This window comes from Lemur catta, chromosome 9 (assembly GCF_020740605.2).
Source record: "Lemur catta isolate mLemCat1 chromosome 9, mLemCat1.pri, whole genome shotgun sequence".
Classification (NCBI taxonomy): Eukaryota; Metazoa; Chordata; class Mammalia; order Primates; family Lemuridae; genus Lemur; species Lemur catta.
Window position 1 is genome coordinate 40373477 of NC_059136.1, and position 12943 is coordinate 40386419.

General features: G+C 36.8%; 1 protein-coding gene across 1 annotated transcript; it reads left to right on the top strand.

Moving 5' to 3' along the window:
• The first annotated feature begins 5113 nt into the window (after window positions 1-5113).
• On the top strand, window positions 5114-5539 carry LOC123644680 (COBW domain-containing protein 1-like). Its single transcript, XM_045560922.1, has 2 exons — window positions 5114-5265; window positions 5386-5539. The coding sequence occupies exons 1-2, from the start codon at window positions 5114-5116 to the stop codon at window positions 5537-5539; spliced, it is 306 nt and encodes a 101-aa protein (XP_045416878.1).
• Window positions 5540-12943: the final 7404 nt, after the last annotated feature.

The following is a 12943-nucleotide window of genomic DNA, read 5'->3' on the forward strand; positions in this document are numbered from 1 at the left end:
AGAAACCTCTGAGCTCAAGAAAGCAGAAACAGAGGTGTGTTCTTTGCTTTCATGCATGATGGGTTTTCCTTACAGTTAGCAAAACAAGGAATTGTGGTAGCAACGGTTTTTAGGAAAATCAAAAAGTGAACCCAGAGAGGTATTCATAACTTTTATTATCCAACCAGACTCAAGATTGGCAGAAGGAGTTATTTACCCTCTACCACTGCCCTAGTCTCTGCGTTCTCTTGACCTATATTTTTCACCCAATAAGATTAATATGGATACAAATATTAGCTATCTTGTGCTATCCAATGTGCTATTGAAGCACTTTCCACGTAGTATATCTTACCTAATCTTTAAAAATAATCCTCAAAGGTAAATATTTTATACCCATTTTCCAGACAAGGAAGTTGATACTCAAAACTATAAATAACTTTCCCAGCTCACAAAAAATCAAGTAATACAAGCAGGATTTAAATCCACATATGGCCTATTCCAACTTTTACGTTACAGTATCTTCTACTGTGTTATATTTCTCCATGGCCCCCCAAATTTCTGCACACACACAGAGGCACATGCACACACACAGACACACAGACACACACACACACACACACATTGACACCAGAACAACTACTAGCAGGAAAAAGTTACTGGTAAGCAGTTTCTCATTCAAACATATCTGATAAGTTCCATCACTGTCAGTTCCCGTGCTGAGAATTGTATGAGATTTTTGGCTATGTCTCACTGCTCAGTGGCTCAGTGTTTCTTCTCTTGTCCTGCACTAGAAGTTTATCTCCTTATGCTCAGGAGCTCACAGAAAGGCAATTGAGAACAGCTTCATGAGCATAGTCTAGGTGTTGGATTAAACTGCTCTCTTAGTGTAAGATATTTCTCTTCACATTACACAGCATGAAGTCTCCCCACAATTCAGCAGTTAACACTATGGCTCCTTAATGGCCAAGAACTAAATCTTGGGTTTCAATCCCTTTGGGAATGTTTCATTTACTAATAGATAATCAAGGGGCATTTTTGAAGCCTCTCCTGTGTGAAAGCCCCAATAGGTATACAAAGAATTATGAGACTATTCCACTGTTTCTCAAGGAATGCAACTTCTACTGAAGAAAAAATAGAAAACTATCAATACAAAATAGAAAGTTAAGATAAAGATTATGACATAAGATACTAGGGTGTAATTTATGATTCACCGTCAAATAAAAATCAAAGTCAATAAGTACAGAAGAATTTCAGATGTGGACTGATCAATGGGCTAAGGTGGTGAAGATTCTTGGAAGAGGGAAGACTTGGTATAGGCTATGATTTTTGAGATTGCGTTAGATGAAGGAAAAAGGGCAGAAAAGGGGGTCATATAAGATCTATTTCTATATACTTAGCCTGACTGTTTTACCATGTTTTAGAAATAATTGACTCAGACAAAATAATGATATTGTTTCATTCTTTTCCTTAAGTAGAATTTAAATTTTGAAAGCTATACAAAGAAAGGAGGTCAATTATTTTATGCTTACGGCATGCTAAGATTTTTGTCTTGTTCAAGAGTAGGCCAAGGCCGGGCACGGTGGCTCACGCCTGTAATCCTAGCACTCTGGGAGGCCGAGGTGGGTGGATTGTTTGAGCTCAAGAGTTCGAGATCAGCCTGAGCAAGAGCGAGACCCCGTCTCTACTAAAAATAGAAAGAAATTATATGGACAGCTAAAATATATATATAGAAAAATTAGCCGGGCATGGTGGCGCATGCCTGTAGTCCCAGCTACTCGGGAGACTGAGGCAGGAAGATCGCTTGAGCCCAGGAGTTTGAGGTTGCTGTGAGCTAGACTGACGCCACGGCACTCTAGCCCAGGCAACAGAGTGAGACTCTGTCTCAAAAAAAAAAAAAAAAGAGTAGGCCAAAGCACTTAAATAATTTTAAACTCCACTAGAAAATAATACAGCTAAGTATTTATGTTATACATTTGAGAGTCACCACAGGAAAAATAGAAATACAGTTTTTAAAACAGCAAACAAAAAATAATAATAAAGGAATACAAAGGCTTTTCTCAATCTAACAAATGCACGAAAGGAGAAAAAGTATGGCACTGGCAAATATTTTTTTAAAAAGATGATAGACACAATATTGACTAAAAAACAAGCTGCAAGATGATATGTACAGTAGACATTTATGCATCTGAAAACACACAAACCATACTAGATTGTTATTACAATGCAAGTAAATGTAATAATATTATTAAAACAAAAAATGGATGGGAAAGATACATATTTTGGCATGTTGGTTACCTTTAAAAAAAGAATACAAGAATGGGATAGGAAGAGGTAGAGGAAAGTCTTCAACTAATTCTGTAGTTGTTTTTATTTATTTGAAAGTTTTAAATACAATGTGGTAACACCTTAGCATTTAAAAGTGAAGGTAATTAGGTTAAGAAGGCATATGTTCATAGTTTCAATTGTGTCTGAAGTTAATTATTTTTATTTCTTTAAGAGTTCTGAAGCAAACAGGGCAAAGTGATAAATTTCTTAGTGAAGTCTGGGCAATACTCCAACTAGTATTAGTGAAATTATTCTCTGAGTGATACATTTTATAATACTAAGTAAAAACAAATTTTTGAAATAGAGAATGTATTGGTTCATGCAATTCAAATATCCAACGTAGATTATATTTAAGATACAGGTTGATTCAGATGTTCGCATTGTCATCAGGGTTCTGGCTCATTTTTGCTGAGCCTCTCTAATTTTCCCCAAATCCATGCATTGACTTCATCCTTGGTCTGGCTTCCTGCATAGTGGCAAATCAGGGGTGCAGGCAGCTTTAGTTTCATCCTACACACACCACATCAGCCAGTCAACTGGGGGCCCTTTGTCGCAACATTCTAACAGATGTCCAGAGATTCTTTCTTATTAGAATGTCTTGGCCTCCTTTCCAATCCAAAGTAATCACTGTGGTCTAATAAATGGATTTCCTCCACCTAGGTCATATACCTCCCCCTTAAACCCAGAAGTGGAGTCAGCCTATCTAGAAACTCATGGATCCTCTTACAAAAAATAGAGGCTATTGAGAAGAGGACAGGAGGCAAAGGTTGTTGGAGAAGTCAATCAACTAATATCCACTACATCATTTAGCCCTTGATTACTCAATTAGAAAAGTAGTAGTGAAAAGTGTCATGAAAAAGTCTCAGCAATGCACTGTGTTATTTAATACCATACGTAACATTTTATGGTCAACAGTATTTTAAGCACCATGAAGAGTGAAGGTGTGTGTGTGTGTGTGTGTGTGTGTGTGTGTGTGTGTGTTATGAAATTCAACAATCATTTATAAATTAATACACTAGTCACTAATTAGTTTACTCAATAAGTATTTTCTGAATACCTGTCTTGTGCTAGCCACTGACTAGGTGCTAAGTTTTGGGTTTTTATCCAAACTCATTTAAAATATTTATAAAAGAAAAAAATTGAATATACTTCAATGTCATCTTCTCCTCTCCAAAATGAAAATTAGTGTAAGGCTTTCTTTGAAGTCATCTTCAGAGACTTGTTAGGCAACGTAGCATAAGGGCATAGGCTAGAGCAGGACTTCTTGAGTTCAAATTCCAACTTGCACCAGTTACCAGCTTTCTGACCTTGAACAACTTGCCTAACTTCTCTGTGCCTGTTTCCATAAGTTGAAAAACAGGGATAAAGACAATATCTTTATCATACAGATCTTGGAAGGATAAAATGGCCCCACCCTGGTACAGCACTTAGAAGAGCACTGGCATATTGCAAACATTTAATATTAGACTCTAACAAAAGAGTTTCCTACTGACACTAGAATATTGTTTTAGATTAAAGGTAAAATCTTTGCACAAAAAAGAAAATTCTTGAAATGGTATTTTAAAAAAGGGCAACTGGCATCATCAAATATCTGAAGCTTTAAAATCATATCTCAACACAAAAACACATTTAGAAATTCTGTTAAAATGAAAAATGTGAATAAAGTCAGAATAAACTTCTTTTTACATTCTTGTTCAACCCTTAAACCATATATGTGGGTTTTCTAGTGGGGAGCTTAAAAATCCAACAGACTTCAAAAAGAAAGCCATAAAAAAAATTCCCACAACGTGCCTTTGATCATTCAGAGTCTCAATTTACATTGACTTCTTGAAAGGAAAAAAACAAGTATAGCAATGTGGTATCCTTCCTTCATGGTCCAGATGAAGACTTAAACAATCTTATCTTCAGAAGGACTTAGAGATAAGGAAGCTTCCTACCCAGCACAGGGATCCCACTTCAATATCCTTAACAGGTTGTCATCAAGCTTCTGTAAATAAAGCTGGAGAGCTCAGTCCTTGATAGGCAAGTCTTATGTCCTTTCTGAGCCTCTCTAATCATTTAAAAGTTGGGTTTTTTTTTTTTCCTGAATTCCTTAGGGGGAAACCCTCTGGTGCCTTCAGCTATTCCACTCATGAACTAGTTTCAAAAGCCTTTATTATCATGACCACATTCCTCTTTGATCAAAGATCATACTCAGGTGGCCCATGGCATGAGTATTTAGCCCATAGACTGATTTTAAATAATTCAGTTAATTGCTATCATTTAAACACTAGCAGATTTTACAAGATGGGATGTTTTCCCAGCCAGCCTACCTGGCTACAAAATGCTGCATCAGACTCTGCCCTGTTCAGAGTTTGGCTTCCCTTTTATAGTTCTCCATAATCTCTGTGTGGCAACCCTGGTTCTTGTAGACAACCACTGATACAAACTCTCTTTTTGATGTTCACATCATACATTACAATATGGCACCAGGATTAAATAATAATAAAACACTCAAGATAAGCTCAGATTAGTATATGGAAAAAAATTTTGTCTTTTTCTATACATGATGTTCAGCCAAATAATATTTCAGTTTATTTTTTTCTGTGACATTTAGAAGTTAAAGTTAACCTAAATCCATATTCTTGTTAATTTTTGAAATAAAACATTTTAAAAAATTATAAAAAGATACATTCTTATTGTAATAACTTCAAACAATATCAAAAGCAGGTAAGTGTAAAACAAAAGCCATCCCATCCAAACCTTCCATAATTTTACCCTCCAAAGATGAGAGCTCTTGAATTGAGGCAGAGCCATGCTATAGGCTGGGATGTTACAGGCTGTTGGAGCTGTGGGTGAGGATGAGGAGCACGTGAAGGAGGACTGTCCTGAATTTGTTCCCATTGTGATGAAGCAAAGAGAGGAGAAGAAAAAGTCTGGGCTTGATATCAAGATCCCAGTCACAATTATCACCGGGTATTTAGATAACTAACCATCCTGGTCAGAAAATGCCGTGAACTCTAGTGTCCTGGGATTTTGGAGGCTACCCGTGCCTCTTCTCTTTAGGTACTGGGGCCTCCTGGCGGAGAGCAAACATCCTGGGGGTGCTGGGAAGACAACACTTCTGAACTATATTTTGACAGAACAACATAGCAAAAGAATAGCAGTCATTTTAAATGAATTTGGGGAAGGAAGCGCAGTGGAGAAATCCTCAGCTGTCAGCCAAGGTGGAGAACTCTATGAAGAGAAGCTTTAATTGGAAATGGTTGTCACTGCTGTTCGGTGAAGGACAATGGCCTTAGAGCTATTGAGGATTTGATGCTAAAGAAGGGGAAATTTGATTACATACTGTTAGAGATCATTGGGTTTGCAGATCCTGGTGCTGTAGCTTCTATCTTTTGGGTTGATGCTGAATTAAGGAGTGATATTTATCTTGATGGTATCATAACTGTTGTGGATTGAAAATATGGATCAAAACATTTAATGGAAGTAAAACCTGGTGGTCTTATCAATGAAGCTACTAGGCAAATTGCTTTAGCAGATATCATTCTCATCAATCAAACACACTTGGTTCTAGAAGAAGATTTAAACAAATTAAGAACAACCATTAGATCAATAAATGGACTAGGAAAAATTTTGGAAACACAGAGATCAAGAGTTGATCTGTCTAATGTATTAGATGTTCATGCTTTTGTTAGTCTCTCTGGAATAAGTTTGCAGAAAATACTTAAACCTGTGCCAGCAACACAACCTCACCTTGATCAGAGTATTGTTACAATCACATTTGAAGCATCAGGGGATGCACAGGGAAAAAGTCTAAATGTATTTATTCAGAATGTTTTGTGGGAAAAGAAAGTGAGAAACAAGGACGATCACTGCATGGAATTATATGGCTAAAGGGGCTGGTGTCAGTCAAAGACAAACCACAAGTGATTGTCCAAGGTGTCCACGAGCTCTATGATCTGGAAGAGGCTCCAGTGAGCTGGAAAGATGACACTGAGAAAACAAATCGATTTGTCTTTATTGGCAGAAATTTAGAGAAGAATGTCCTTAAATAGCTATTTAGAGCTACTGAGACAGAAACCAAAAAGCAGTAGACAACACATTTCAAAGAAGATCAAGTTTGTCCATAACGCTATAAGCATTTCTTATCAAAAGGATGGATGATAAAAATGAGAGTAAGTTTCCTACTGGGAGTATTTCAAGCAACTATTCTTTTCATGACTTCCATTATTAATTCCAATATGCTTTAAAATAGTATTTATTTTACAGAATACATAATATTTAGCAAGTACCATAAAATATTTTACATTCATGTAATAAAATATTAATATAATTTTAAAAGATGGATATTTTCAAATGCCTTTTGAAATATCCTTCATGATCCATTAATACACCGGTAAAGACATGCACATAAATCTAATAGTAAATTTTATTCTTAAGAGTTACCTTGGTCTAATACAGAGATTCTAAGATGTAACAAGCTTTCAAATGTGAAAGAACAAATTATTATTATTATTTTTTTTTTTTTTTGAGACAGAGTCTCACTTTGTTGCCTGGGCTAGAGTGGGTGCCATGGCGTCAGCCTAGCTCACAGCAACCTCAAACTCCTGGGCTTAAGCAATCCTACTGCCTCAGCCTCCCCAGTAGCTGGGACTACAGGCATGCGCCACCATGCCTGGCTAATTTTTTCCATATATATATTTTAGTTGGCCAGATAATTTCTTTCTATTTTTTAGTAGAGACGGGGGTCTCAGTCTTGCTGAGCCTGGTCTCGAACTCCTGACCTCGAGCGATCCACCCACCTTGGCCTCCCAGAGTGCTAGGATTACAGGCGTGAGCCACTGCGCCCGGCCAAGAACAAATTATTTGAAATCATAGGAGAAGTATGACTTTTCTATGATCCAAAGAGAAGGCTTGAGAAGGAAGTTAAAATATTTCAGAGTGATGGCTTCATAGACATATCAGTTCTTAATCTGTGCAACAGCTTTTTTTTTTCTAATTTCCATCCTGGATTTTCTACCCATCCTTAGGAAAGAACTAATATCTATGCAAAGGGATTGTTTTTAGCCCAGCAGCTATTCTGCAACCCCTCCCTCTCTTCACCAAGGGTCCGTTCATTCTTTCTTTTTTTTTTTTTTGAGACAGAGTCTCACTTTGTTGCCCGGGCTAGAGTGAGTGCCGTGGCATCAGCCTAGCTCACAGCAACCTCAGACTCCTGGGCTTAAGCGATCCTACTGCCTCAGCCTCCCGAGTAGCTGGGACTACAGGCATGAGCCACCATGCCCGGCTAATTTTTTTGTATATATATTTTTAGTTGGCCAGATAATTTCTTTCTATTTTTAGTAGAGACGGGGTCTCGCTCTTGCTCAGGCTGGTCTTGAACTCCTGACCTTGAGCGATCCACCCGCCTCGGCCTCCCAGAGCTAGGATTACAGGCGTGAGCCACCGCGCCCGGCCCGTTCATTCTTTCTAGAATAATGCCTCAGCAGCTTCTACAGGAAATTAGCAGTGATCTTTGGCACTCTAAATTTATTGTGGATATTGTTATCTTCACTTCATCTCAACCCTTCTTTAAGATCACACCAATATCATGAGAAGCATATAAATTTCTTTATTATTCCAGGTGGATAATTTCAACACACACATACACATACACACCCCTCCAAAATACAAATATTGATTTTAAAAGATAGTACAACTTAATACTATAAGACAAAGGGAACTAGATTGCTAACTTAATTTTACAAGGCAGTCCTCCTCCCAATGGAGCAGGCTCTTCACATTAATAGGAATAAACAGAGTAGTATTAGAGTCACTGGTCACTGTCTTCCTTTTAAAGTTGCTACCCCATCCCCATGCCCCGCCCCTGGACCTACAAAGCATAAAACAGTGGCCAATTACTGGATCTTAAAATTTTGACTGACATTTTACCTAGCAATTTCCTCATGTATATGTATGTGTATCTTTTTTGAGAATTGTCTATACAAATCAACATATGTATACACAGACATATGTAGCATATTTACATACTTTCTATGTATCATATTGGCCATCTTATTCTGGGGAAGTTAATATGTATTCCTACTAAGTGTGAGCTCTTAAAAAATTAATTGCTAGTAAATATTCTTTTGTTATGCAAAGGTAATCATTGAAGCCTATGAGGTCGTTTTTTTTTATTCTTATTTCAGCATATTGTGGGCGTACAAAAGTTTAGGTTATGTATATTGCCCTTGCCCTCCACCTCCCTGAGGTCCTTTTTGAATCAAAACATCTCATTTTGAGTTATCAGTAATCCTTTCAACCAACTTGATGGCACTCTCACTTTTGATAAGGATGACGTCAATATCCACATCTTCATTATTGATACAAAATATTACATGAGACAGATCGTGTAGGAGAAGCCTGTAAGACCTCACTCCAAGGTGACACTTATCCTTTAATGAAAATTCATTGGCTATAAGTTTTAAACCAGCTACAACTTTAATAGTACTAGCATCCATCACATATTTCTCTGCCTTTTCTGACAAGAAATCATGCAAGTCTTTGCCAGATTCCTTGGTGAAATCCAGGCATATTGCTTATGAAATTTATCTAATCTGCCCATTTTTTAACCTTCTCAAGAGAGGAAATGAGGTTAGCTTGGCCTGACTTCAGGCACTTGGGTTAGCTCACGATAATCATCACTTCTCCACTTTAGAAGCACTCGCAAATCATCTCTATTACTATTCTAGATGTGTTTTTCCATGAGATACACATAGTGTGTAATTTCTAGAATCCATACCTATTCTTGTCTCTAAGATTTCTAGGGTCATCTGCAGTGATTCTGGGACTACACCTGCATAATCGTTTTGGTATCACATCAATAAATTATGCTCATACTCCAAAATGCACTTGGGCTCGAGTTCATTTAAAAGAGCTAGATTCTTCAACACTGTCACTCACACATATCTAGAGCTCTAATTTTTAGCCATTCACCTGTGTTTTATTGTTCAAATTTTATTATCATTCTCCTTGATAAAAAAACAGAGTATATTAGCTTAGATGCTCTTGGTTGAAAGTAACAGAAATTCCAACTCAAGCTGCCTAAAATAGTTAAGGTATGTATATCTTTCAGAAGTAGAGCACTCTTCAGGATTTTTTGACTTGTGCTGCTTGCTCTTTGTATCTTTCTAGACCATTTCTTATAGCATCAACATCATAATAAGCCTGATTTTTATTAGTCATAGATGGCTGTCAGCAGCAGTCTGAGTTCATGTTTTCTTATTCATATTATGCTTAAGAGAAAAGAGAGAGAAAGAGAGGAAATGAGCAAGAGAGACATTCCTCCAGGCTTTCCCTCTAGACTGATTGGCACTCGTATGTCATAATCTCATCCATGTACCAAAGTACTCCAACTGGATTAAACTAACGGAGACCCATGATGGATCTCATAATAGTGAGAACAAGCTTGGAGAAAGTATGAATATCTCTTTGAATAATGATTTTGTTAGTAAGGAGTTAAGGGGAGATGGGATAAATGCTGGGTAGAAAACCAAACCTGTTCACTTTAGGAAACAAATAAGAAATGGAGAAATTCTTTTCATTTGTTTTCATTCTGTTAGTGCCCCCAAACTGTGGAACTAGACCTTTCTAATTATATTTTCTGCACCAAACATAATCTGAACATCTTTTATCAACTACAACATGTACAGTAGTTTCAACTTATTCTAGATTTTTATATTCTAGTTACTAGTCTTTTAGAGTAGGGCTCTAAATTTGCATTTTCATGAGTTATATTCCTCTCTTTCAATCTTTTGTGCATGGCCATTTAAAACTGTATAGCAAACCCTTCTCTTCTGTAGATGAACTAATAATAATACTGCCCCAAAAGGCTAATGACTTTCTCAAGGTCACAAAAGATACAGTATTAGAACATAGATTTCTTCCATTCTTGACCATAACTATTTCCAGGAGTGACTGATTAATTCTTGGTGGGACTTAATGGAAGAGATCCCATCCTTCTTGTGCACTCTACACCAAATATCTTTCTTTGTGAAAAGTCCCATCCTTTAAATAACTTCTCCCTTTCAATACAGAAGACCTGCTCAGTATTGACAGGAGGGTGTCCAGAATTACGCATTACTCTGATGATTCCTTAATAGCAAAATTTAGTCCCCGAATTTTGTGATGTGTGGAAATAAGAGAATTCTTGGTTCAGTTGAATTGCAATTCTATCACTTACTTTAGCAAGTTGCCTAACCTCAGAGGAGTTCCATTTTCTCATTTGAAAACCAAAAAATATTATTTATCTGAAATGGTGATATAATAACAGTCAAATCTGATTAAGTATATGAAAATTTTTTTATATAAAATAGTCAGTAAATGATAGCACTTAAGTGGCAGTTCTCACTGTTCCTGCTGCTATCATCTACAAATTATAGTGGAACTTTTAGCCAGTATCCCTGGAGGCACTGAATGACTTCCCTAACTTCCCTACTTATGTTGATAATGTTTCCTGTGCCTAGACTGCCCTTTCCTATTTTATATACTACTAAAACCAGCCTCATCCTTCAAGGAAACTCTCTTTTTGTTTCCTTCAAACATAACTTCATGAGTTAAAGTGCTATAATTAGTGTCTTTTCATCTTTTCATGTTTAATTTAATCATAAGTCTGCCATTAGTGTGAAGCTAGGAGAGGCAAGTACATTCATTTGGTTTGAACATAATATAAAACAGTGGGAACAATGGGAAGAAAATTCATCTTGAAAACAATGTAGATATATCATAGATCTTTTTAAAATCCCTGTCTTGAAAAACATTTTAAAGGAAGCCTTAAATTAAGTATGCACCTGCATCAACTAAGGCATCCTCTCCCTCTTGCATGCTATGAAAAATATTTAATATAATCAGACTAAGAGTCTGAGTCACCCAAATATTTGGATTGAAATCAAGGTTTCAATAGTGTTGCAATAATCAATAGGACTCGATAGTAAATTCCAGGATTCGAGAGCTGTTGAATGTATGATTTAAAGCAGGTCCTCTCTTGGCAGAAGACACAGCAAAGACAACCCAATGGGAGTCCTCCCAGAAGCTTTGCCACAGCTGTGAGTGAGTCTCACCTAAACCTTGTCATCACTCCAGGGAGCACAGGCTTCATTTCTAGGGCCAACCCAGATGGAAAGAGAGATTTATTAAAACATTCTCCCCTCACTACAGAGAGGTTGAAAATGTATTCAACAAAGTGACACAGGAAAGTTGGCTCAAGAGAGAAACCTGGTGGTACAATCCCAGGTACTGGGGAAGTGATGTTTACTACAGAGTTGATGCTTTTCCAATTAACCCGTACAACACCAAAATGGAGTGGGTCGTGAGAAAGTGGCTTTCGCTGGAGAGCTGGCCAAAGCAATTTAAACTGAGCCAGTAATCAAGGATGGGCTAGGCCAAATTCTGATAAATCCCCTCACTCTAATATTAGAATCCCTTTCCTTTCCTAAAAGTGTTTTTATCTTGTCCAAGAAGCCTCACCCAGACATGACTACCTCATGTTTCTTATGTTTTCTATCCACTTCCCTTTGGAAAAATAAGACTCCTCTGTGTCTTTTTCCATCATGGCACTTAGAGGTATCTTGTTAGATAATCACCCAGATCAATAACTTTGAGGGAAGATTTAATTGTTCACAATGGTTTATTGTGGATATCAACAACCAAATAGATCATGCATTTTATCAGGTATATTAATATCCCCATAACTCGTGCCTATCCTTTTGTTCAAGTTATTGGTATCTCTTCCAAAAACTATCTGAGGATGCTTTCTATATTATACATAGAATGAGCATATACTACCACTATCACATATTGATTTGTCAGTTGCTGAGATTTATGACAAATTATGGTCCCTACATATTTCCAGTACTATGAGAATCCCTTGGAAGAAATATTTAGGTCCAAAGTCTTCTTGGAACCTCCTTTATTACTTACCCTATAAGTGGTTGAAAGGGAAGATTGATTCTGTGGCACAGAGCACAACAAGTGAGTTATCCTTGGAGTCTGACAAATGAAAGGGGGGACTTGAACAGCAATTGTGCTAGAAGAAGCTCAGCTGCAAAGATACTTATATTGTTACCTACCTCCTTTTCAAGCCAATACATCTTTATTGAGTTTCTGTGTCTCAGGTCCTGTGCTTGGTGCTAAGGAGAGAAAGTTAAGACATGATCCCCACCCTAAGTAGTCTAAAGTCTGATTGAGAGAAGTGAATATGTAAACAAATATAACCCTGTGTAATTATATTCTCTTAAACTGCTTTAGCAGTTGTAGAGATATAAGATATTGTTAATAGTAATAACATCCAATTTTAATTAATTGGTTGTTAAATGGTAATAACATCCAATGTTAATTAAGTCTGTGACATGAAACACTCCTTTAAGTGCTTTTAGTATTATTATTGTGGTTATTTCTCATAACAATCCTGTGAGGTGAAAATTTTCTTATTTGATTTTCTGTATAAAGAGGTTTATAGATGTCCAGTAACTCATTCAAGGTTGTATTCCAGTAAATGCTGGAATCAAAACTTAAACTTTAGCAGGCAAATTTGACATAAAATCTCATGTTCTTAACCACTACCCTCTGCTACTGTCTTGCTGTTTTCAAAATATTTTTAAATACTCAGGAGTTACTTGAT